This window comes from Malaya genurostris, chromosome 3 (genome assembly GCF_030247185.1).
Source record: "Malaya genurostris strain Urasoe2022 chromosome 3, Malgen_1.1, whole genome shotgun sequence".
Classification (NCBI taxonomy): domain Eukaryota; kingdom Metazoa; phylum Arthropoda; class Insecta; order Diptera; family Culicidae; genus Malaya; species Malaya genurostris.
The window spans coordinates 254,134,716-254,160,707 of NC_080572.1; the positions used below are offsets into that span (position 1 = coordinate 254,134,716).

The following is a 25,992-nucleotide window of genomic DNA, read 5'->3' on the forward strand; positions in this document are numbered from 1 at the left end:
TTTTTCTGAAACATCGTTTCGAATTTTAAGTTACTTGATGATGGGCGGGTACATATAAATATATATTTGCACAAATAAAGTATCTTCATTCTTATTCATCACAGTTTCGCCATCTCATATATTAAAAATAGTAGTTAGAATGAGTTTTGATATTCCTGTTCAATGTTTCGAATCAAAAAATAATTCAGATGTGATATTGCACGTCTGGACTGAAATAAATTCATTGATTTATAATACATCATAATACGTAGACTACAGACTGAGTAATCAGTTCTAAATAGTGTGGTGGGGACTGGTATAGTGTGATGAGTAAGTAGATGTCTTTCAAGCATGAGTTCGATTCCCAATTGCGCAAATAGGGTCAGACAGTTTTTCAGGCCCGAAGAGGCGAATGACCTTAAGGTTAAAACCTCTACAATTGAAACAAAAATAATGTTGATACAATGAGAATCTATCACTTCATTCAATGACAATCTCGGTGAGAGTTTAATCTTCCGCTTCTCCTAATCAAATAGTTTGATGCGGTTATCTTTCCAGTAATTGATGAAGGAATAATTCAAACTGGTTAGCATTGGCGATCGCTATTAATCGAACACTTATCTGATAGCAAACGAATATTTAAAATGACAAACGTAGCACTATTCCGTTTGGGACCTGTTTATATAATTGTTCGGCTCCGCACGTTGGGTCACCTGGATGGAAGTAACTTATGAATTCAGAAGCAGTCGCCCCTGTTGTTAAGCGCTTGTGTTCGTCACAGTATCGCGGTTTTTTCTGAAACTGGTGGCTTGGGATGCTTCAGAAATGATAATTACTTTACTTTTAAAACTGTTGAATGAATATTCGGTAAAAGTATTAAGTGTTTTCTTTCTCATTTTATTCATTTTGAGGATGTGAACTATTTTGGAGTAGGAGAACTCTGCTTTAGTGGTAAGCACAAAGAGAATCCTGCCCAGAAGGTAAAAAACTATCTTATATTTCATCTCATATCTCAAAATTTCGAATATGTTCCGACCTGAAATTTTTAATAAAAACAAACTCAGATCAAATTACGAAACAAAATGACACTACAAAAATGATTCACTGAGAAATTATTTGTTATTTGTTCTCATATATTACTTGTTATTTAAGAAGATAGAGCTGACCTGTTTATTTTTATTTAATTGAAGTAGAACTTTTGGCATGTATTTTTATCAACAATCATTATCTTTTGTGTACATTTTTGAAAGTCACGAATGTACGCAACTTCTACCAGATTTCTCAAATCTGCAACCATTTCGTAAAACGCAGTAAATGTGTATGTATCCAAAAAAATCGATTACTTCCTTTTCTATTGCAAAGAAGTAGAGAACTATCATTCTTTAGTCATCAGTCAGTCATTCTTAGAGAAGAACTAGTTCTCTTGGACCGTACGTGAACAGATTGTCCATCTCTAACGAATTGCCCATCTTTAACGATCATCTACTTTTTCGTTAATCGAAGATGTAACTTTGTTAAAACAGAACTTACTCGGGCAAAAGGAAACATTACAAACCCGTGCAACGCACCAATTTTACTGAAACAAAGCCGTGATCACCTCTACGGAAAGCAGCTTATGAGTAAGAAATTCTCCAGATATCGCTAGCGCCAGCAACACTCTGATAGTTAATTTTTCCCGCGACGTACACAGCATCAGATAACGACGCACGCCAACGACGCGACGTCAGGAGTTGCATTATACTAGCGAATAAAACCATATCTACGGCAGTGTATAGTTCTAATTGTAGAATAATGAGTATATAAAATTCAACATTTTAACAAGCGATAGATTAGTTCGATCTGGTGTTCCAAAGCGTCGACAGGTACTACATCTGATACTAATCAAAAACTTAGATTCCTGCTAAGTGAGTGTAGCGAGATCGGAAGAAAGTTGGCAGTGATTTGTGCTTATAGTAATAACATAAAAACATATAGTTTGTATGGTGTTCCTTGTATATCAGGTGTGATTTTGATTTTCTGGAATATCTATTGATCGTTAAGAGTACATTGAAATATGTATTTCTGTTAAATCATTCAAAATTGTATGTTTGAAATTAAATTTTGAATTCCAAATATTATACGCTAGCCACGTACTTATGATCATCGAAATCTAAAAAAAAGAAGAATTGTTAGTGTCACTTATTGGAAGTACAAATTAGTTCTGTTCGATTTTTTTGGCCAAAAATGCATTTATTTCAAAATAAGAATTAAAAGATTAATCAAAGTATCGTTTATCGCTAGTTACTACCTTTTTGCACCTCTCAGGCTATTTTCGAATTCTCCGTGGGAACAACTAGTAATCAGAAGGAATAATGTCTCTTAAACGTTTCAAAATATTTTTTCAAAACCTTTGCGACATTAGGCCGAGCGTTGTCATGCAGGAGAATAACTTTATCATGTCTTTGCTTATGTTGCCTTAGAATCAGCTGTTTCAGTTCATAAGGCACCCAACTTTCTTGGTTTTGGATTATTTCCATGGATTTTAATCGTACAGAAACTGCTTGTTGAATCTTTTCCAATGATTCTGCAAGTTTCTTCTGCGTTTGACTCGGATCTTCTTCGAGTAATGCCTCCAACTGTTTGTCTTCGATTTTTTTGGTTGTCCAGAGCGAGGCCCGTCTTCAATGCTGAAATCTCCATACATGAAACGTGGAAACCATTTACTTGGAAATGGAAATATTTACTTCTATTTTCATGCACATATTTGGAGCAGGAAATTGAATATAAAGTAACTCCTCAGATCTTTACTTTTCAATATACTTTAAAAGCAAAACTAACCCCTAATTAAAATACCCACATATGTATGGCTGCCAGATGACTGACTAAACGCTACCAGCGGGCAAAATATGACTGTAAACCATTCTGGTGACCGACTGACTCACCGCTGCCAGACATACACCTCAAACGATACAACCGTATCCACCAGGATTTCTCCACATCGAAATCTTTAACATTTTCAGCGAAGGTGAAAAGATGAAAACGCTCGACTAACTAAGATACAGGCGACTATTTTTTACTGAATCAATTTTAGTAGCCGTCTGGTGGCCATATGGCTGCTCAGGTAGCCAAAAGGCCGTGCGTGAATTCATTGAAAAATCAATTTACTTTCACATCGATGATGGATTTCAATCAAACCTTTGATTCAATTGATGTCTATTTTAAAGTACCATTGAATTACATGTCGTGTGAATTTCATTATTTTTTTCTGTGTATACTGAAGAAAATTATACGTTATATATCAAGTATTTAGACACAATTTTTTACGCTTTGTAAGCAATTATTGACTTGTAACGGAAAGTCAACAATTGCTTGTAAAGCGTTAGAACTTGTGTCTAATTTCGCTTCCAAACATCATTTAATTAGCATTCTTACTATTGGGATATGGGGAAAACCCAAAAACACAACTATATCGATATTTTTTAAAGGTTTTAAGTGAATTTTGTCGATTAAATGATCTTACATGCACATACACACACTAATTTTTTTTAGGTGTCCAGTGATTATTTTGACCATTCTGATCTTTAGAATAGATTGGTGATAGAATAAAATTCGACTCATTGAAAATCCCATAAAAATCGAAGTTATTTCCTATAGAAGAAGTAAGCACACTTTTTACTTTTTTTATAAATACAAAAAATAGGTATAGAATTCGGTATTTCGGAAAAAAATTTCGAGGCCCGGAGGCCCAGTGTCATATACCAATCGATTCAACTCGACAAACTGAGCAAATGTCCGTGTGTGCGTGTGAGTGTGTTGTTAACAAAGAGGTCAAGATCTCAGAGATCACTGGACCGATCAAACTAGTCGCAAATTAAAAGTCTCCCCGCCACCCTGAACGCTATTGAATGGTTTTAAGATCGGATGTTTACTTTTTCAGTTATACGAAGTTTTATGTTAAAATATTTGTCACAATTGATCTTGAAAATAGAATATGTGTTTAGACTTAGATTCCGAATGATAAACGCTATCAAACAAGCCATAGATTGTTGAAATCCGTCCATTTTTAACGGAGATATAAATATTTTTGTTCAAGCGACTTCTCGCCTTATCCCAGTAGTAGGAGTTGATTAAAAAGCGATGTGTCGGAGCATAGTGAAACACGATTTTCAATACTGTTTTATGCAATTGTTTCTTAGCACCTAAAAGACTATGCACAGCAGAAAGATGGCAGTATTTTCAAATTCAATACAATTTTATATTTGTATTGATTTATACTGCTCACAACAATAATTGCTGGTAGAACACAACTTTTTACACCCTTATACAGTTCAAGGAAGTTCGTCTAGATAAGCAAATTTGTGTGTGAAAAATAATTTCATTGATTTTTCTCGGAGATGGCATAACTAATTTCCACAAATTTATACTCATATATATGAACAGTTCTATGCACCCATATAATGTTTTTTAAATTTCATTTGGATACGATTTCTGGTTCCGGAACTGTAGGATGTTATATGTAATGAAATTAAAATAATGTCACTCATTTTGCTAGTAGATGGCTGAATCGATTTCGTCTATCTAACATTCAAATAAAAAGTCTTAAGGACTCATAAAAACTGCTTGTTTTTTTTTATTTAAAAGGTATTTTTATTCAGGCCTATTTGCGTACAAGTTTTACGTGGCCGAATTAGCCGATTTTTTAAATAATGTGTTCTCGTTGTCACTCTTTTTCTAGGAGGAGAGGAGCTTCCATTTCCCTCCTGCGAGGGTTGAGGGGCACTTTGTTCGTGACTCGTTTCGTCATCCATTGCCGCATCGGTGGTTTTGTTGATGATTTCCGTCTTCTTTTCGTTTTCCTTGATGTTCGCAGTCTTGAGCTCGTTGTTAGTTGCTGTAGATGCGCCTTGTTGTACATTGGAAAAACTGCTTGTTGTCGTGAATACGACTTACTTTACTATGGGGCACCTTTTCTAAATTTACCCTCTGTGAGAGTAATAAGTTTTTGATCGTGAACATCTCTTGCTATACTTTTTTTTTTTTTTTTTTCAAATAAAATTTTTATTAGGCTCATTTGCTTTAGCTTAACGTGGCCGATTGTCTTGTTGTTAGGGAGAGAGAAAGGGATGCCGTATTACGGGGCGGCATACTCCCCAGTTAGTAAGGGGACATAGGGAGGGTGGGACCTACACAGTATTGAATTGAAATTTGAATACATCATTGGTTTGTGGCATACATCTTTTAGACACATTTTGCGTTCGATGAATCTTCATGTTTTTCAGCTTGTAGCAATGAAGAGATTATTCTGGATTGGGATGCTTCGTTGGTGTGTTCTGACGTTGATGTGACGTTTTTGGGTAGCTTCCAGCAACTCAGTCAGTTCAAGGCAGGTGCATGCTCCGAAGCATCGTTTACACAGGCCATACTTCCAGCAACGTAAAGAAGAGTGCGGTAGAGCTGTAGACGAGAAAGAGATAGGGAGAGCACTAAATTTGAGCATTGATAGTTTTCAAGAAGTTATAGATGAGAGTCATATAAGGAAGATTTCGAGTTGCCAAGACGTCGCGGACTGGTACGAAGGGTGGTATACCTCGGGCCCGAAGGGAACCTATGAGTTGGGACCTGGCATCACAATACTCGAGACATGTCCAAACAACATGTTCGATGTCATGATAACCCTCACCGCAAACGCAGACACCACTCTCAGCGAGCCCCACACGACGGAGATGCGCGCTGAACATATAATGATTAGACATGAGCCTTGACATTACACGAATAAAGTCTCGGCTCACGTCTAACCCCCGGAACCAAGCTTTCGTCGATACCTGTGGGATTATTGAGTGTAACCATCGTCCCAGAGTTCCACTATTCCATGTATTCTGCCAGCTAGCTAGAGTTTTCTGACGACAGCAACTGAAAAATTCATTGAAGCAGATTGGTCTTTCATAGATATCACCTTCTAGTGCGCCCACCTTGGCTAACGAGTCCGCCCTCTCATTGCCCCGTATGGAACAATGTGAGGGGACCCAAACCAAGGTAATCTGGCATGATTTTGCAGATAAAGCACTCAATTGTTCCCGTATTTTCCCCAGGAAATACGGTGAGTGCTTTCCAGGCTTCACTGAACGGAGAGCCTCAATGGAACTGAGACTGTCCGATACAATGAAGTAGTGATCTGTGGGCAGAGTGTCAATGATCTCAAGGGTATACTGAATTGCAGCTAGTTCTGCGACGTAAACTGAAGCTGGATCACTGAGTTTATAGGAAGCGGTGAAATTTACATTGAATATACCGAAGCCAGTGGACCCGTCTAGATATGATCCGTCAGTGTAAAACATTTTATTACAGTCGACTTCTTTAAATTTATTATTAAAAATTTTTGGGATCTCTTGAGGGCGTACAGGATCCGGGATTCCACAAATTTCTTCTTTCATGGATGTGTCGAAAATCTCTTGCTATACTTAACGCAACAACATAATTTTTCCTCCACGCTATCAGAAATATAATCAGGAATTTGTGATTAAATTGTTAACAGTGTAAAATAACCATACATAACTCAAAATCTATGTTTTCTCAAACTTTTGATAACAACGAGGAAAACTCATCACGTTTGCTTGACTTTTTCGCACCAGGACGACGGTTTTGAGGTAGTCAGGCACAGATCAGTTCAGATGTTCTACTGACCGAGTGTAATAGGTAAATCTTAACCGAGAATTGTTCATTCTTTCTAATACGTTAGATGGAACTGGATATCGTGCTGAGGTTCTTCTACCAACATCAGTAATAATGAGGTGGTAAAAACCTCAAATGCTCAGGTGGAATCAATGTAGCTCTTCTTCGCATTCGGACGTCGTGGCTAGCGGTAAACCAGCAGTAGCAGAGAACTGAATTTTTAGGTAAATTCAAGAACTAATCTCAGAAACTAGATTCTGGTCCACCTGAATTCTGAAGTTAATTTTAAGTTCATACTTCTATTTAAAAATTTAGTTCCAGATTACAGGTTCAGGATTTAAAACTATGACTCTAAAATTGAATCCTATTTCTGGATTTGGAAAATGGTTTCAAATTTAGTTCCTTATTCAGGGACTCGAATCCAGAGATATGATTTAGGATTTTTCAGAATTCATGAACAAAATTCAGGATATGAATATTAGATCTGGATTCTGAAACTACATATTAGGTCTGAACACAGAACCTTGATTTAAAAACTGAATTGAAAATTGCTAAAAATAACTTCAGTTCCTTACTTCTAGAGCTAAATTTATGACCTGAGTTTTTGATCTAGATTCCGAAAATTTGCAGCTGAAATCGGAGCGTGCCCCAAATTTATATATTAGTTCTTTAATTTTAACAGTTATAGCCATTTAACAAATTACGCACAGCGGTTTTTTAGAACCACTAAAATTTTTTCCAAAGGATTTTAAGAAGTTTATTTCTACTAGTATCTAAATCTACAAAACTGTATTTGTTCGGTGTTATTTAATTGTATGGTAGAATATGTTTGCCGTCAATTAGTCGTACTGTAGTATAGATGCATCGTTAAAATTCTGGAAGAGAAGCAATGAAAGTTGAAAAATATACACAATCTAATCTGAATGATGATCTTTATCCAAAAGTGAGAAAGAAACATGTCAGTTTTATTCGTATTCACGTCCTCCAGTTATGTCTGTGACATTACCCACCCGCCCTTTTTTATCAGACCTGACTTCGGATTCAGGAGATACAGAGTGATCAGTGTATTTCACATAAATTTATCGGGTTTATCAAAATTTTGAGAGTCGACGACCAAATAAACTGATTTCAGTTTTACCGGTATTCGGTTTTCGATCCCGGAAGGTACCCAAAAATTTTATGTGGAACGCACTACAATTTCTCTAAGATGGCTACACTGATTTTCAAAAATTACGAATTTAATTAAATCCATTAGGCGAATTTAATTGACTTCGGCTACACCGATTTCCGAAGAAAAGAAGGCCAAAACGAGTTTAATAAACAAAAATTCAAAATCAAATAAACTTATGGTTCCATACAAAATTGATGAATTTTATTCGATTCCGAGTTCCAAATTTGAAATTACAGGGTGATGAGTTTTCAAAATTCAAACCGTCATAGAAGATGTCGATACCAAAAAAAACCTTAGAAGTTGGGCTCAAAACTATTTCAATTTATTCGTTATACTAATTCGTGGACATACAAACTATTTGTGTTTATGCTGGTCTCTGAATACCGTTTTTGGAAGTACCCGAAATAATGACAAAAACTTTAAAATGGAACTCACTTCTACATCTCATGGAATGCTTAATCCATTGTTACACGTTTAGATTGAAAAGAATAATGTTAAGGCTTCATAAAATTTCTATCTTCGATTCGTCTTGCAGTTCCAAAATTTTCATAATTTATCATTAAAATTATTTCATGAAAACTAAACACAACGAAGAATATACACGCAAAAAACACATGCAAATTTTTCTCAATAAAACTGAAAATATTGGCTCCGGATAAGGTCAGCGTTAAGTGAATAAACAAAATTAGTGGAAAATTACCAATAATAACAACATTGTTAAAAGTAGATACAAATAAAAAGCCTTACGCATAACATATTCCTGCATTCAAAATGATGTTCATAATAAGTGAAGTAGCACAGAAAAACAGATTGTCGAGAGTGCAAAGTTCGGGCGGTCAAACAATTCTGAACGATAAAACCGAACCGAACAGCTCTCACATGTTGTTTCATTATTCAAACTTCTAAGCAATGTATTTCCCGTGAGAACATTTGTCGTGTTTGGGGCACTGTTAGTTTTGCACGGGAAGCGGATTCGTCTCAAATGAATCATCTGAGTTAACGGTGCAAGTTACAACGAGCTTTACTAATCTCATGTAAATTGTAGACGCAGCATGTCAAACGGACGGGTCAAGTAGTATAAAGCGTCCGTTCTATGTAGAACGCTCACTTCCTATTTTTAAGATATTCTGAATTTTTTTAAACATTATTCATATCAGCAGTACTAACTTTCCGTAAGATCTATTTACAAGTTTGGTAATTATCGTCTGCTGCGAAATGACAAAAAACTTAAGGAATCATTACGCAGCTTGTAATGCTGATGTAAAATTTGCATCTACCGAATAAGATAACTGTTTACTTTTACTGTTTTTATCATTCAATTTTCATCTTATCCACCAACAATGCAAAACAATAAGTATCTGAACATGACTTCAACGAAATATTCACAGGAAAACTAATGATAAATGAAACAAATCGCTACTTTTTCTTAAGGGGACATTTTATAACATTTGCCTCTATAGGCTTAATTACTGTTATGTTCAGACCGGTATTTCGTCATGACAACGCATACGTATTCTCGTATTAGCTTATCACATTATTACATGTACTTAATTTATACAGTAAAATTTGATTTTACAAACCTAAACTTTTAATTTCAGAAGTGATGGCGAAGTCAGCAACATTATTGCTTCTGCTTCTCTCATCCGCTTGCTATCTGTCGGCGCTCGACTTGAACAGCTTGGTCAGCAAAGCCGGTGATGCTGCGAAGGTTGCAGCCAAAACCACCAAAAGTCTGGTAGACGCGGCTCCCCAAATATTTTCACCCGAACAGCTGCTCGAATTTGGCAAGCAATCCATTGCTGGGGTTCCACTGGAGGCACTAGCTGGAGCAATCAATAAAATTTGTGAGTTGTTGGTGCAATGGTGTAGGTTCGATTTTTTTAAATAAAGATTGAATTTCTTACAGGCTCAATTGCAGTGTCCTCAAATGCTACTGAATCGGAAAACTCAGTTAACATCACGGAAATGAACTACATTCTGATGACCGAGAATGAAAATGTGTCCATTCCATTGCTTGAGTCTGAGGATCTGTGGAGTCATTGGTTGTTTAACGATTCCTATAGTACTGTTATTCTAGTCACCGGTTGGACTTCAAACATCAACGGCTCGAATCGGGCGATCGATACAATCTTCAATGCTTATCGAGCACGGGGAGGCTACAATTTTGTTGTTATCGATACCTCGGACTATGTGGATACCTTATACTCGTGGTCGGCTTTCAATACTAACGACTTGGGTAAAGCATTAGCCGAAGGTTTGGAAGAAATGATCAGATACGTGCAGTTGGATTCAATACATTTGATCGGACACAGCTTGGGAGCTCACATTGTTGGATCCGCTGGACGGTACTTTCAACAAAGAACTAATCAGTCTATACCAAGAATAACTGGATTGGACCCTGCGAATCCATGCTTCAACGAGGGAGAAGCTTTAAGCGGTATCTCCCGTGGTGATGCAGATTTCGTGGATATTATTCACAGTAACGCAAAGGTGCTCGGCAAGCGAGACCCGATGGGAGATGTGGATTTCTATCCAAATGGGTAATGCATTAGTTTGAGAATATCGAGAGGCATTAATCAGTTCGGACAAAATAATTTTCAGAGTTGTATCCGTCCAACCAGGCTGCTTGAATCCATCTTGTTCTCACGCACGTGCCTGGGAACTCTATGCCGAAACCGTTTATCCAGGGAACGAGAATAATTTGCTGGCTATCAAGTGTAACTCAATTCTATCGCTGGACACAGGCGCCTGCCCTGGTAAACCGATTCCATTGGGTTACGCATGCCCGACATCTGCAAAAGGAAACTATTTTCTAAAGACAAACGAAAAAACGCCGTTTGGTAAAAGCTTTGAAAATAAAGTATGATGATTTAATAACGTACAGATTTGTAATTTCCGTGCAGTATGATGTTTTTGTTAGATCACTAATTCCCTTAAACTACAGTCAGGGGTTGAATACACGATGAGAATTACATTTATTTCTACACTTCGATCGTTAATTTAAGTAAATTTCAATACTGTTCATGCCAATGATACTCCACTAAAATATTGCACATAACATTGAAGGCACGTGTAGGAAGCAGCATTATTCTTCTATGAACATTGAAAATAGCAGTTATGCTTCCGCCCCTCTTTGCGGGCGACAAGGATGGCAAGCGCGCGTAGTAACACACCGTCCTAGCAACGAGTCGGCAATAACAAAAACAGTTTCCCAAACAGTGTTTACTCTCGGAGGTGCTGTTAGCAGTTTTCACCAAACGATCGGTTTAATAATTGAAATCGAAACATTTTCAATAACTTTCTAACGATGGATTGGCGCTACATGCTGTTCGTGTCACCACACAATGTGACTGACGAAAGGACGGACGAATTGGCTGTTAATTTGTCCGGTATTCCGACTGATCAAAAAATGGACAGCAAAAGCTGCAAAAAGCTATTCCGACTTTCCCAGGTGATTCTACGTTTCCGTAATGAGCAGGTACGGTGAATGCATGATTTTTGAGTTCGTGTTCCGGTAGTCTTTGATTTGGACCGATTTCTTTTCGTTGAACAGGTTACTCAATTGAAGGAGGAGGTCGAACAATTTATTGCACAGAATGAACAAAGGAAACTGGAAGGTAAGATGAAAATGAAAAAGATTAGTTGGTTCGGTACTTGCAACGATTGTTCGAAAATGATCTGTTTTGTCATGCTGATTTGTGAACAAAACCGATAATTTTCACCCCATTCTACAAGACCACAAAGGCTGCTTATGTCATCTTCGCTTGATTTCATACTAACTGCTGTCAACCCGTTGTTTGAAGTCAGTTTAGACACCATGAACTGGAATTCGGGTCAGTTTTGAAGTTCAGTGAAAATGAAGTATGAAAATAAAAACACCTTGGGCCTGTTTTGGGGTTCTCAAACTAAAAAGACATTACAATTCGATGATTTTCAGTTATTCTGTTTGTTATTCAATATATACAGGAACCTATAAGAATACGAAATCAGGTTCTGAAAGTGCTGAGTGAATATTACTTTGCATAATGCCTGCTGTTCAATTGCCAATAAACTTATAATTGATTTAAAATTTTATATGTAACGGCAATTAAGGGATATATCTTTCCGGTCCAAAATAAGAAGCCAGATATTTTGATTATTCTTGGAAGTGTGAAAATGATTTTATTCACTCTTTCACGACCATAAGATGTCCAGGACAAAATATGCCAGTACAACTCAATATTTTAGCTATTGTGGGTGTAAAGTAAGAGAATATCACCAGAAAAACATAACAGGGTGCATAAGTTTCCTATAATTTTATGGAAAATATTTTTCCCTATGATCCTCAGAAACAAATAAACGAAGAGTTGGGTTTAATTGCTTTGATTATCAGAATAGTACAAATAAATAGTTTGTTATGGTATTCTACGAAACGTGTACTTGTTTAGCACAAATGGACGTTTTTTTCGTTCAGAAACACATTTGTCGTCTTGGAAATAAGTGTTTTACATTAAGTAAAAAAAACATCGATTTAATAATAATTGAAGAATCTATAACGATTTTTATAGAAGGGAAAAATATTTCCTTTGAGCGTTAAGGGGTTAATGAGATAAAAAAAGATTAAGCTATTGTAGCAATACTCATCTCGTTAGTAGAGTCACCATGTTATTTTACCGATTACTCGACTGTGAACCAATGAACTGTGATAAAAACGGATATAATATTTTTGCTTCGGCTCCAAGAAGCGATATCGCAGAAAAAATGGTTGTGCAATATTGCACTTATAGTGATGCGAAAATTCGAAGCGAATGCACCTATTTTTATCTCGCCCTCAAGGTCAATCTATCGAACAAAGACAGAAGAATTCACTCTAACTAATGGTTTTCGTATATGAGATGGCTACTGGAGCTGAGATGAATGAGGGTATCGTCACTCTACAAATGAGTCGAAGTACACAGATAAAAGTATTTTGTGATTTTACATTTATTTTCAAGCACATATTTGGAGCAGGCAATTGAATGGAAATTTACATAACAAAACGAAGCGGTTTGTAAATATACAGTCTTGTTCAATGGAAAATTTGAATGAATTTTAATGTAATTTTACATCAGTTATGGTTTTAAATCAGATTTTCGTTTCAACTGATGTAGATTTCATAGTACAATCGGTTTACATGTCGTGTAAGTTTCATCTTTTCTTTCTGTGTAAATGAAAATCGATTCAGTTACCAACACAGATAAAAATATTTTGTGAATTTACATCTATTTTCATGCACATATTTGGAGCAGGTAATTAAACATAAAATTACTTTACAATTCTGTACGTTTCAATACAATTTAATCGCAAAATAAGCGTTAATTGAAAGATACAGTTATATTCATTGAAAATTCAATGCAATTCAATTTAGTTTTGCATCGATAAAGGTTTTCAATCAAAATTTCGATTCAGCCCATGTCTATTCCATGCTACTATTGATTTACATCTCGAGTAAATTTCATTATTTCTTTCTGTGTATGAGAAAATGAAACGAACTCTGTTTTAAAGTTTTTGACAACAACTTCCATTACTTCCGGAGTAGAAAACTGAGGACCAACACAGTAAAAAATTATGAAAATTACAGCCGACGCAAATCGACATATGACTCAATTCATAAGAACGTAATTCGTAGAAATAACTGAACTTTTCAAGCAGGCGTGTAAATTTATATGTATATCACCTAAAAATATTTCGGAATGCATTAAATATGTGTTATATCAGCTGTATAAATAAGTTTTTTACGCTCAAATATGTCGGTCACAGAAGACGTAAATTTACACAATTTTTTCTAGGTGTGTAAATATTGAAATAGTGTTGAGTCCAATTTAAACGAATTTTGAAGTTTTCTGTACTATCGAACTCATCGCCTTGTTATTCCAAAACCCGAAGTCGGACTCAAATAATGTTCTGTAATTTAAGAATGGGATTATAAGTGCTATTATTTCAATCTGAGTTCACGAAAATCGGGTTTTGCCGAAATCGAAGTGTGCAAACATTACCGCATTTTAACACTTTCTGGTCATTCGTCGCACAACGCCCGTTTTGTTGACCTACAATTGTACTTTATGAATAAAGATTGATTCTTGTACTCTTGAATAAAGATTGATTCATTCATTGATTCCCAAGAAAACTTGTTAACTATTAGCTACTAAGCTTCAAAGCAATTGCATAGGTGTATCTACCAGGCAAATGTATGTGGTATTTTCCGTTTATTAAGTGAAAAAAGAATAAAAATTACTAATGTGGCTACGCCACATCGTTTTGGTTCATGTGCTGTCTGACCTCACTACCGCTCGATCGGACCTAACTAAAGCAAAGAAACCTAGCTTTGAGTAGACCGAGCATTTCGGCGAAATGACATTCGGCGAAATGGCACAAGGCGAAATGGCATTCGGCGAAACGACTTTCGGCGAAATGACCCGCTCCCATCATTCAAGAAATGGTGTTATCTCGATTTTTTTAAATCAACTCGCTAGGATTTAGAAAATGCATATCTGTGCGAGAATCCGGTGCACACGGTACTGTTTTTTCGGTTCCAAATAATATCACTCACCATCTGCGACGAATCATGGATGCACTAATCAATTACCAGCTTCGAACCACGGTAAATTTTCATTTCCATTTCAGAAGCCTCAGAAAAAGAACTGCTACGCGAGCAGGTCAAAGAACTGAAGCGCACAATCGAAAAACTAGATGCAGAGAAGAACGCGAATCGAACGAAAATTAAGGAAATGACGGAAGAGATCGCTTCACTACAGCGGAAGCTTACAGAGAGTAGTCATTTCGGTAGTGAAGGAGAGGATTCACCGGATGCACTGTCTGAGATCGATCGACAGCAAGAATTGTACAACAACATAAGTATGAAAAACAAGCACATAAAGCGTCTGCTGCGGGACATTGAGGACCTGGAGAAGCGAAACAAACTTCAGGTGGATACGATCAACAATTTGCAGGTTAATTTGGAAGATGCTACGATAAATTTGACTGCGTTGACGCATCAATATGAACAATGTAAAACAATGATAAATGACAAGGAAAATCTGTTGGGGGAAGCAAACGACGTGATAAAGAAACTAGAGAAGGAGGTTAACGTGTTAACAGAAGAAAAAAATAAATGCGAAGATGATTTAGAGGACTTTGAAAAACAGTTGGAAGCGAAAATAACAAAATGGAAAGAGGTGTTGGGATCAAAACAAGCGGAGATCGATGAACTACAAACGAAATATTCGGATTTACTGGGACAGTTTCCAGGCTATGACATCGAAGCGGAACGAAATGAATTCAAACAGATTACGTTAAGGCTCAGTGAGAAAGATGTGCTGATAGAACAGCTAGAACAGAAAATCACTTTGCTCTCGCAAGAAATTCTCGCGTCAACGGAACTGATGAACAGAATATCACAAGAAAAAGAAAGTGCTAGTAAAAAATCAACCAGAGTTAGTCAGTGTTGCGAGGAGAGCCGTATTTCTCTCGACAAGGCAAATAAACGATGCGAGGAGATGCAGGAAATTCTTACTAGCGTCGAAGAAGACAATATGTTGAAGTCGAAGCAAGCTGTGGAAGCAATTGAAGCACTGAGACGATACGAAAGTGGTGAGGATGGATTAGCAAGCGCGTTGAAAAAAATCAATAGACTTCATGAGAAGGTTAATGTCAGGGACAAACAAATACGTGAGCTTATTGCAGAAATAAATTTGGCAAACGAAATAGCGTTAGAGAATGCTGTACTAAGGTAAGTTCACAAGTACATTGAGGCGAAGGCTGTTTAATACTGATTTTATAGGAAACGGTTAGGAATTAGCGAAGATGAGGCCATCCCTACTCACTCTGTTTTATCGAAACAAAGAAAAATCGAGAAGGTGAACGAAAGGCTTGCCCTTAAGTTACGAGCTTCGGAGGAAATGCGCTTGCAACTTAAACTCGAGAAAAATGACTTGAAGTAAGTAAATTTTGTGTAACATATCGCTGTTAATCTAATTCGTAAATCAATTAGGAGGAAAATGTTTCAATTGTCTCAATCTCTGAGCAGTCAGAGAGGACAAGACAAGGAAAAATGTGATGAAATGGTTTCTGAAAATGGAGAAAATGTGAAGACAGAAGAGCAAATTCCGACAGATGCTGACGACGTCTCGAAAATCAGTGATCTTGAAGCTGTAAAGTTTTGTGAGAAGTGTATGAAGCAATACAATGTGATCGATAGCATGAAGTATTGCAAAGCTTGTATCTTTAGACAAAATTTTAACTATTGTGATGGATGTCTAATAAAACTGAAAGTGAACATGAATGATGGTTCCAGCTGTAAAGAAGGCCAACAAATTGAGGAACTTAAGAAGAAATACACCGCAATTGAAGAAGAGAATGATAACTTAAGAATAGGAATGCACGAGATTCTACAAAAGCTGCGTGATTACGATGCCATATCTAACCATCTTACGATTGATACGTCTATTCTCGAAAAATTAATTCAGGTCTTGAATGCAAGCAGTTCCAACCGGTGGTATCGCCCAGGAATCCATATGCAAAATGAGCTGCTAGAGAGTAGAGAACGATTCAATCTAAAGAGTAAACAAAGTACACTTTCATTGGGAAGTAGAGACGATTCAGGAAATGTATGCGATGAGGAAGATAATATCATAGAGATCGATCAAGGAGTCGTTGAGCAACCAGATTTCAGTGAGCAGGTTTTGCTGAAATCGGTAGAGATCGAACGGCTCAATGATCAGGTGGAGCAACTGCGAGAGGAGAAGGATGCATTATTGATAAAAAACGATGAGCTTCAGGTCACGAAGAAGTTGTATGATGAACTGCTAGAGTTTACCAGAGCAACGGAGAACGAAAAAGACATCATACTCGTTAAAACGTTAGACCGATTGAAGCAAATTGAGTCAAATATAATCATTTTTCAAAGGAAGGTTGATTTTCTACAAGCAGAGAACGATAATATTTACAACACAATGCGATCTCTTAAGTTGGATCATTTAAATATTTTACATGGACTAAAGTCTGAGCTAGCCGTTAAAAGTGGAGCTCTCAAGAAGTTTGAAGAATCAACATTCAGCACCGACAACAACAGTGATAATCAGGAACCGGAAACAGTTGAAAAGTTGGAAAAAGAAATAGAGAGAATGAAAATAGAAACAACGAACTTTTACACGATATTTTTAAAGAACATTCCGGACATCGACAAAGACAACCTATTTGAGCTTGAGTACGAAAGCTTGTCTCGGTTTGGTTTAGTCGAATCTAATTTGACCGTGGAGTTTATGCCAAAAGATGAATTCAAAAGATTAAAGAAACAATTAGAAGCAACCAAAGAAGATTTGAGAAAGCTAAGTGTCAAGTCAGATCATTTGGAAGAACTATTAAAAATTTCTCAAGAACAAATTCGATCACAGCAAATGTTAATAACTAAGTACTCGGATGAGGAGATCAATATGAGGCATTTGGTTGCAGATCTGCAAAGTTCATCCCATGAAAAGTATCTACTGGTCAAAACTCAAAAGGAATTGGATGCTGGTAAGTGTAAATGGTATAAAACACTAATTACTATCTAAACCTGATGAATTAGTCAAGGAACAAGAAGAGTTGCTGAGATTGGAAAACTCTAAATTGAAGCAAGCCCTGATTGATGGATCAGAAAAAATTGCCAAACTGAAGCAAGATATAGCGCAACAGAAAGAAGATTTTCTTCATTTACAAAAAGATAACAATTTAAAAATCAAGTACGATAACTTAACTAGGTAATTAAACACTTAATTCAAGGAAATTTTTAAATTGAAGGTTTCTCACACAAAGTGTTAAAAAGTTACATGAAAATTACAACTCTTTTACACCAACATATGCAGTAACGGATTTCGTGAAACAATACATAAAACTGTTACAACAAAAAAAGGAGTTGTGTACAGATACGTTTTTTTCTCAGAAACGCAGCCGAGAAGAAGAATATGGGCGATTGTTTGATAAACTAAGGGAAAACTTGGAGGGTAGCCAAATACAGGATAAAATCAATGTAAAAAATAGCTTAGAATTTAGATTTCCAAATGAGACAAAATTTTAATTTTAGTTGATAAAATTCGAAAGCCAGTGTGAATACCTTACGAAGCAACTAATTCTATATCAAGAACAAATTGAGCAATTGCATCGGGAAAATTCAACTCTTAAACTAAGGGAAGTTGAAAGCACAAGACATTGGGATACTATCGAGTTGGTATTCATTGGCGAAGAAAAGTCGAAAAAACAAAATGACAGGTATTTTGACAAAGAAATTCAAGTGTCTGCGGGTAAGTGCAAGATATTAGATATGATGATGAGAGCTCGTTATTCTTATGCTTATCATTTCATGAACAGAAATTAGTCATAAATGCATCAACACAATTCCGATCATAGATGATAGCTTAGCCGAAAAACCACGACAGGGGACGCCACCATCTACGCCAGTTGTCAAACTACCCATGGTAGAAACTGGTCAGATGACAGATTATTTAGATGAACCAAGTGGGTCTTGCAATATAACACAAAAATCGCTTGAATCACAGTTGAAACAAGCAATGATGTTGGCCTCAACTAGAAGTGCACTGCTGTTGGAAACTGAGAGTCGTTTAACCGAATGTCATGGCCGAATTAAACTTCTCGAGAAGACCCTGGAAGATAAAGAGGGACAGTTAAAAAAGGAAAAGTGTATTAACTCAGAGACTGGTGGGAGTGATAAAATAGGTGACGGTATCCTAAGTGTAAGAGCACCAGAAATTCGTAAAAAAACAGTATAAATGACCATGATTATTTTTCCAGTCGACAATCGGATCCTTGCAAGATCTTCTTTTGCAGAAAGACACGACATTATCCAAGTATCAGGATTTATTGGGGAATGAACGCTTGGAACACTCAAAAGCTTACGATGAAAATATCTCTCAGATCAGGTCGCTGAAAAAAACGATTGATGAATTAGAACAGAAGCAGTACGATAAGCAAAAAGAGATAGATAATATGATTACTCAAATAAATGATTTGAATAAGAAAAGCGCAGAACAAGAAGCGAACGCAGCACATGCAACCGTCGTTTCCGGAGCAGGAACCAACAGAACGGAACTTGTGTATACCGATAAAATTATAGAGAACATCTATGAGTTGGACCAGAAGAAGGAAGGGGAGATCGAATCACTTAGAGTTCAGTTAAAAATGTTAGAAAACAAGCTCTCTGAAGCTGCTAAAGATTCTAGGACATTACAAGGGCAGCTAAAAGAGAACGCCAGCAAGGAAAAGCGAATGGAAATGATATTGAGAGAAAAAGAAGCAGAAATTAGAATTCTTAATGAGAAAATCTCGAAAGAACATGATGATTTGAGAGAGTTTACAGATAATGTAGCTACGGCACAGGAAGTGGAACAGTTAAGAGAAATGCTGGAGGATAAAGATCGCCATATACAGGATTTAACGGAGACACTCAGCCAATTTCACGTAAGTTACAATTGAGTTGTATTATTGTGTATTGTCACTGAATCATATGTTTTCAGGATGACCAGCAAAGATTCATGAATGACACATCACTGCACTCGGCAGAACAAGTCTCACATCTGAGTGCAGACCTCAATCGTAGCGAAGCTTCAAACCGTATTTTAAAAACACAAATCGATGCTTTGAAACGACAAGTGATTAGTATCCAACAACGCGAAAAGCAATCTCGTGACCTGGTTAAAACTCTGAAGAATCAATTAATTAAGCGACCGGTAATCGCAATGAAACCAGAAAGGATACCCACACCAAGGGAAGATCAGCTAGCTCGAAAGGTCCAACTACTGGAAACGGAACTGTTGGATACGAAGGACGATCTACGTAAACAAATCAGCATCAATGAGAATCGCCGGGCGAAGAATGCGGCTGAGTTGGATCTGTGGAACAAGCAGAAACGGTGGCAACAAACAGCAGATAAACTTAAAATTCAACTCAAAGATCGTGAGACTGAGCTGGAAAAGTTAAAGGTTCATTTTAATTCCGCCAAATCTGCCATTGTACGAATGGAACGCGAAAAAGCAATGCTGGAGGGCCGAAGTATTCGAGGAACCAGTGCGGGGTCGGCCAAGAGCGGCAAATGTGGTTCCACGACTGATAATAAGTACACTATCGCTGAGTCTCCGGATTGTTGTACGAGCGAAAGTACAGGGTCGGACGAAGCCAGCACAGAGCTGAACACGTTTGCTCAGAACAGCAAGGAGATTATTGAAGCGTTGAAGAGTCGAATAGAATCTCAGCAGAGAAGGATCATCGCAATGGAACTAGAGCGAAAGGTAATATTTGATACGATTTAAGCTGCAAGCGAGCGATTTTCGTAGAATTCTACCTATCTAAAAGTTTGATAGATAGATCTTCTGGAATATAACATATTTTACAGTAAGTAGATCACTGTAAAATTTGTTAAATATGTTATATATGGATCTTGCTATAAACTTTGTCTACGGTTCCTGGATATCTAAGAATTCTAGATGCACTCGAACTAGGCTTCTTTTACAATATTCTTCCTGCATTTCTTCTTATTTCAAATTATTTATCTGGTAAAAGTTTTATGTGATTTTATTTTGTCATTTAGTCATAATAAGGAATTATGACTTTCGGACATAAATGTTTTAAATGTATTCCAGTTTGCAGAGGAAATTGTCCAAGGCTTTTATTTAAGATATTCATAAGATAGTCTTAAGAAATTCACAGAAATGTTTGGATGAGTTCCATAAGTTACGTATTATGATAATCATTTTGTAAAATTGTAAACTTTCTGCAAATGGATTAGAAACTTGATTTTATCGAACATCTCACGAAGTAACTGTTTAAAAACAATTCGAAAATATTTTTAGTATAAACCACTTGATTTTGAAGACTCTTAGCATATAGAGTAGAGTAGAGTAGAATATACAAATAAAATTTTCCCTTGTGTTGTGATATGTTCTAGATGCAAACGATTCTCCAAACAAACCGTCTCCAAAGTAATTTTTTGCAGTTGGATTTTATTCTTGGAACCAAAATTATTCCATCCTCATTCGCATTTAATAGATAATAGACAACAATTAAGAAAATCATAAGACTGTTTATGATAATTTCTACCACTTAATGGACTTAATTTCTTCTTGGTTAATAAGTCCTAGTCTGATGAAACTCCTAATTATTTTTTTAATTAGGTGTAGTTATTGAATTGGAATGATAATGAACTAGCTGGTCAAAAGCTGTTCAATGTGTTTTCTAGTGCAACGGGGAGAAAATATTTCTTTCTTCTAAAACCCGTTACTTTGTTGCAACATGGGAAAGTTATCATAGTAAGAGGTGATGTTTTAGTCGTTTTTATTTGAAAAAAAAAATCTATTTTCTCTCATTTGTTTTAGCTCAACGTGGCCGATTTTGTACTGGGGATGCTACGGACAGACGTAGAAAAAGTGCCGTTGTCCTTGGTGATGATGTCTGTGTCTCGCAAGTTTTATCATGTAATGAACAGGTTTTTGACAATATTGACATGTGGCCAGTTGATTGTGGTAGGTGACAAGCGATTCACATGGAATTCTCGTGTCCTCACCAAGGCACATAAGAAGGCTCAGACTTCTTTGAAGTGTATGCGTAAGAAACGTACACCACACTTCATTTCGATGGAAAGTATCTCTTCGTACTGGTGTTTCGAATAATAACCGTTAGCGACAGAGGGTAAATCATTCACACACACCGTCTAAAGATCGAATCGTAAAAACATCATTATTTCGATTTAAAATTCTGTATGTAAAGCCTTGTCCAAACGGAACAATATCGACCCATTCCTTAATCAGCTGATGATAAAGAAGTAGGTCCCATACGGAATATTGTGCGAAAACCATCGTGGTCAAAGCACGATAAAGTAATTCAAATCACTACTGTCAACAACTGCACCGTTTAAAGTTAACGATTGATCAGAAACATCTAGAACTGGTGAACAGAAAACGTTTCGGTTTCCATCAGGCCAACGTCAGGCCACACGTCAATAGAGACTCGTAAGAAATTCCTTGAAAATTTATTACTAGCGTTTTTCAACAATAGAAATCAAGATTTTTATGACAGAGGCGTTATCGAAAAATCGGTAAGTTCTTCCCGACCATAAACCTGTTGCTCCAAATTCAAGGTTTCTTATATTGGATGCCGTTTAGAACATCATGTAGTTCAAGTTTTTGGATATACAGGCGAATTGCTATCGAAATCATTACGTTCTCAATTTATCTCAACAAAATAAAATTCAAACAGGTGTAAAAATGCAACAGATCGAGTACTTTGCTTCCTGTAAACTCCTCCAACTATTTCTTTTCTTCGCGAAAAAAATTAAAGTAAACAACAAAATAAAGATAATCTTTCAAGGTATAAGAAGAATATCATAAAAGAATATAGTTATTTTATTTTATTCATTAGGCGCAGAAAAAAATCTAATCTATAACTTCAAAAGGCGCAAAACCTTCTCATCTTGCACACCAGCATGTTTACAAATGGGTCTGTCTACTGGGTTTACAAATGGTCTGTCTACTCAAACTTGAAGCGAATAAATTAGAGTAATACGAATAAAAATGATGAGGTGGGTATTTTTTTTTGCGTATCAATGTATCTCTGTATACATCGCGCTGTAGGGAAACAGTATGAGATTCTTAAAACGGCCAGGTCCATCTCTGCTTTTAAATAAAGGCCCATTTAATTTACTTTATCTACAGCATTCATTTGGTCATGTACATTTTAGTAATTATTTGCTGGAATCAGTGGTGTACCGATTTGGTACCCGAGCAAAATAAGGTTTTGTGAGCAAAAAAGCTGGACTCCATCTCCAGAAAGATGACTTGGACGTGTAAAAAAAAATAAAGTGTAAAGGATTGGTTTGCCGCACCCCTAAAAACGTTGCGCCCGCTGAGAGTGCCCCCTTCGCCTTCAAAGAGGAGTTATTCTTGATCAAAAACTTGATTTCAAGAATCACATCAACTACGTAATTTTGGAGGCTTTCAAGCTCATGTGCTTCATATGTCGGATTACCAAAAATTTAGTTAACATACACTGCTTGAGAACTCTTTTCTTTGCACTATTCCGAGTGCACAGATTTGAAACATTGAAAGAATCTGATGATCATAAGTATGAAAAAAAGAATCTCCAGCAATTATCGCCTTTTACGACATGGAAGTAGGAATCCAATGGATCTATTATTGGATATTTTTTTCAGCCGGATTTCACACGGTCTGTAGGCTTGCCCTGTCCGTAGAAAAATGATAGGTTCTATAAATCTTCTAATGAACCCCATCCCCTATCTATTCAATAATGTAAATATTTTAAAAAGATAAAGTGAAATATCAAGCTTGTTTTATAAGTCGGCCCCATTTGTAAACATGCTGGTGTGCAAGATGAGAAGGTTTTGCGCCTTTTGAAGTTAGAGATTAGATTTTTTTCTGCGCCTAATGAATAAAATAAAATAACTATATTCCCATACATTCGTAACATACATATATATTTTTTTAAATTTCTTGAAACAGGGCTCCAACTCTATGACACACGAGCTGGAAAGGATGCAAGAAAAAATTTCAAGTTTAGAAGCTCAAAACATTCGTCTGGAGGCAAAAGCACTTCAACTCCAGTTGGACAATGACATGCTTCGACAAAATGATGAATCCGAACGATTACGGAGTCAAACTAGGCACTTAGAAGAGTAAGTCATCTCAAACAGATAACTGGTACTATCTGATAACACTTGGCATTAACTCAAAACTTTAGGTACATCGTTGTTCTGAAGGAGGAATTGACTAAAGCATCAGCTGGCTGTCCGGAAACAATAAATTTCGAGAATCTGTGTCAACGGTGCGTAAGGTCTAACGCTGGAGGCACACCAACGAACAGTGAGTTAGCAAGTTACAATGCTAAGCTGGAGCAAACTGTAATCGCGCTTCGCAGGGTTGTTGAAAAGCTCAAGGTGGATAATAAGCAACTCAAGGAAACGAAAGTGAACGCTGGAGTTCGCTCTATTGACAAAACTTCGATGGCTACCTCTAATGAAGACTATGATCGTTTGAAGAGAGAATATGATAAGCTTCAACAGAATTATACGGAAGCGATCAATCGTGTTGCTGCACTTCAAGTTGAAGTTGAGTTGCTGTCCAGTGCCAATTGTCCACGTTGTTATCCTAAGGAAGAGAAACAAGACTTACCTGAAGGAACCGCAGAGGACAAACAAAAATGCGAAGAACTGAAGGAAAGTTTAGAAAAGAAAACACAACTTTTAGAAAAGGCAAAATTGCTGCTTACGAGAGCAGCTGCTAAAGAGCGCTATTTGAAAGAGCAAATTTCATTACTAAGACGAAAATGTTCAGATTTGCAGAATGTACCTGTTATAGACGAAATTAGTGAGTAAAGAACGTACAGACACTGCCAATTCATTTCCATTACTAACATTTTGTGCTAATATTTTGTGGTTTGTTCACTCATATCAACAATTACCATAATTTACAGACAAATTACTATCATTTACTGTATTTTCAATAAAACAAGAAATTATACATATTATTTAAATTGCGTGCAGTTATTTTACATACCGTAGAGCGTACTTCTTCAAGCATTCAAAAACGAATTTTTAAAAAATGACGTCTTACACCGAAACAAATTAAGAGGTTTTCACTTGCGCTGGAATTTGCGGCAAACCGAACTCATCCACTAGGATACCATCTTTGTTTGTAACGCTATCCGCCCCTGGTTCCTTATCCGGTGCAGCTGGAGCTTTTACCACGTCGTCTAGATAGCTGGTGTCATCGTCCAGCGCAATTTCGTCGCCCAATGCATCCAATTCTGCCTGCAGTTCATCGTCATCAATCTCAGGCATTCCGTAGGCACGCCCCATCGCTTCTTGAACTTCATCTGCCTGCTCTAGCATATCGGCCATATCATCCTGTATATCTTCGATTTCTTCAATGTTAATCTTTTTGAACTCTTTCTTCATTGATTTCATGCCATCCTTCATAGCGGCAACTGTATGGTGTGTGTCTTTGAGTGTTTGAGCTGCAAAATTGGCCTGTTCCATGTTGAACGATTGATTTCGAAGATTCTCTACCTGATTTTCATATCTGAAATCATGTTAAAAATGTGAAATTTCGGTCAAAATAAATAACAACATAAAATTACTGCTTGCGTTGCTTCAGTACACGCATCGCCTTTTGTTTAACGGCATTTTTGGCAGGACCTTCACGCATTTTCGCCATTTGATCCTTGTACTTCCGCAGCTCGACATCGAGAGTTTTAATTTTCTGATCAATTGTATCTGCCCTTGCATCGACCTGTTCGTAAATATCGAATAATTTATCAAAGTTACCAACTTCGAACACATATTTCGAGTATTTTCCAACCACACAATAAATTAGTCAGATGAGTCATGGTGTGAAAAAATGCAAAATCGATCCACCTTCAGCAGGAATGATTATCTAGAAAACTTACTCCTTGAATACAATCGTTTATGCTTGGCCCTGGTTCCTTGGGTTTTGATTTTCCGAAAAGTCGGTTCATTTTTTGTAAAAAATCACAATTTAGCGAGCGCACAAGAAATTTATCGAAAATTTTGTTTACTCTAGTCGTACTGCAGAAACAAAACAAAGTGTTCTGAAATTACTGTCAAAATACATGATGTCTGAATCAGACGATGATACGAGTTGTGTAAAGTTTTCACATGTAGATGTCGCTTTCCATTGAGCATAAATTAAGTAAATCATATTTGATGTACGATCATAGGATCCAGTGATTTAGGACGGAATATGTTATTATAATAACAGGTATCCAAACTATCGTAATCATCATCGGACTCGGTTCCCATTTCATTTTCGAGGATCGAATTTCATCGAAACATTTATAAAATTCTATCCTCGGACATTAGTATTGTGAGCGTATCAAATAACCTAACAGTAGCTTTAAAACTAGTCTAAATCTTTCGAAATTGATTCGTCACTTATATTATTCTATCTCCGGAACCGTAAGTGACAGCCATTCGATTTTAGAACTTGATCAAAAGTCCGATTAGCACATTGTCGCAAAGCTGATTTACCGGTAGCGACACCTACCGATGCAAAATGGAACCAAGAAAAGGAGGATTCTTTCGGAAATTTTCATATCGGCAATAGTGATTTGCAACATTTTTATCGTTTATTCAATAGTACAAATAGATATCAGCAATA

General features: G+C 36.6%; 3 protein-coding genes across 8 annotated transcripts; 2 read left to right on the top strand and 1 right to left on the bottom strand.

Annotated features, from left to right (window-relative positions):
• Positions 1 to 1,713: 1,713 nt before the first annotated feature.
• LOC131435576 (vitellogenin-1-like) lies at positions 1,714 to 10,679 on the top strand. 6 transcript variants are annotated; one of them, XM_058603608.1, is made up of 5 exons: positions 1,822 to 1,841; positions 6,695 to 6,851; positions 9,397 to 9,642; positions 9,705 to 10,338; positions 10,400 to 10,679. In XM_058603608.1, exons 3-5 carry the CDS (start codon positions 9,402 to 9,404, stop codon positions 10,662 to 10,664), a joined length of 1,140 nt encoding a protein of 379 aa, XP_058459591.1. In that variant the 5' UTR covers positions 1,822 to 1,841; positions 6,695 to 6,851; positions 9,397 to 9,401; the 3' UTR covers positions 10,665 to 10,679. The 6 variants fall into 6 exon arrangements, with proteins under 6 accessions (XP_058459590.1, XP_058459591.1, XP_058459589.1 ...); XM_058603606.1 differs by having other exon boundaries at positions 1,839 to 1,979; XM_058603607.1 differs by lacking the exon at positions 6,695 to 6,851 and having other exon boundaries at positions 1,714 to 1,841.
• Positions 10,680 to 10,702: 23 nt separating this feature from the next.
• Positions 10,703 to 24,290, top strand: LOC131434293 (centrosomal protein cep290). Its single transcript, XM_058600957.1, has 13 exons — positions 10,703 to 11,276; positions 11,352 to 11,415; positions 14,441 to 15,545; positions 15,597 to 15,752; positions 15,807 to 17,329; positions 17,382 to 17,535; positions 17,594 to 17,822; positions 17,877 to 18,093; positions 18,161 to 18,543; positions 18,602 to 19,267; positions 19,324 to 20,094; positions 23,317 to 23,489; positions 23,555 to 24,290. The coding sequence occupies exons 1-13, from the start codon at positions 11,106 to 11,108 to the stop codon at positions 24,186 to 24,188; spliced, it is 6,246 nt and encodes a 2,081-aa protein (XP_058456940.1). The 5' UTR covers positions 10,703 to 11,105; the 3' UTR covers positions 24,189 to 24,290.
• Positions 24,280 to 25,412, bottom strand: LOC131435577 (charged multivesicular body protein 5). The gene is made up of 3 exons (XM_058603613.1): positions 25,262 to 25,412; positions 24,953 to 25,104; positions 24,280 to 24,894 (listed from the first exon to the last, which is right to left on the bottom strand). The coding sequence occupies exons 1-3, from the start codon at positions 25,328 to 25,330 to the stop codon at positions 24,438 to 24,440; spliced, it is 678 nt and encodes a 225-aa protein (XP_058459596.1). The 5' UTR covers positions 25,331 to 25,412; the 3' UTR covers positions 24,280 to 24,437.
• Positions 25,413 to 25,992: the final 580 nt, after the last annotated feature.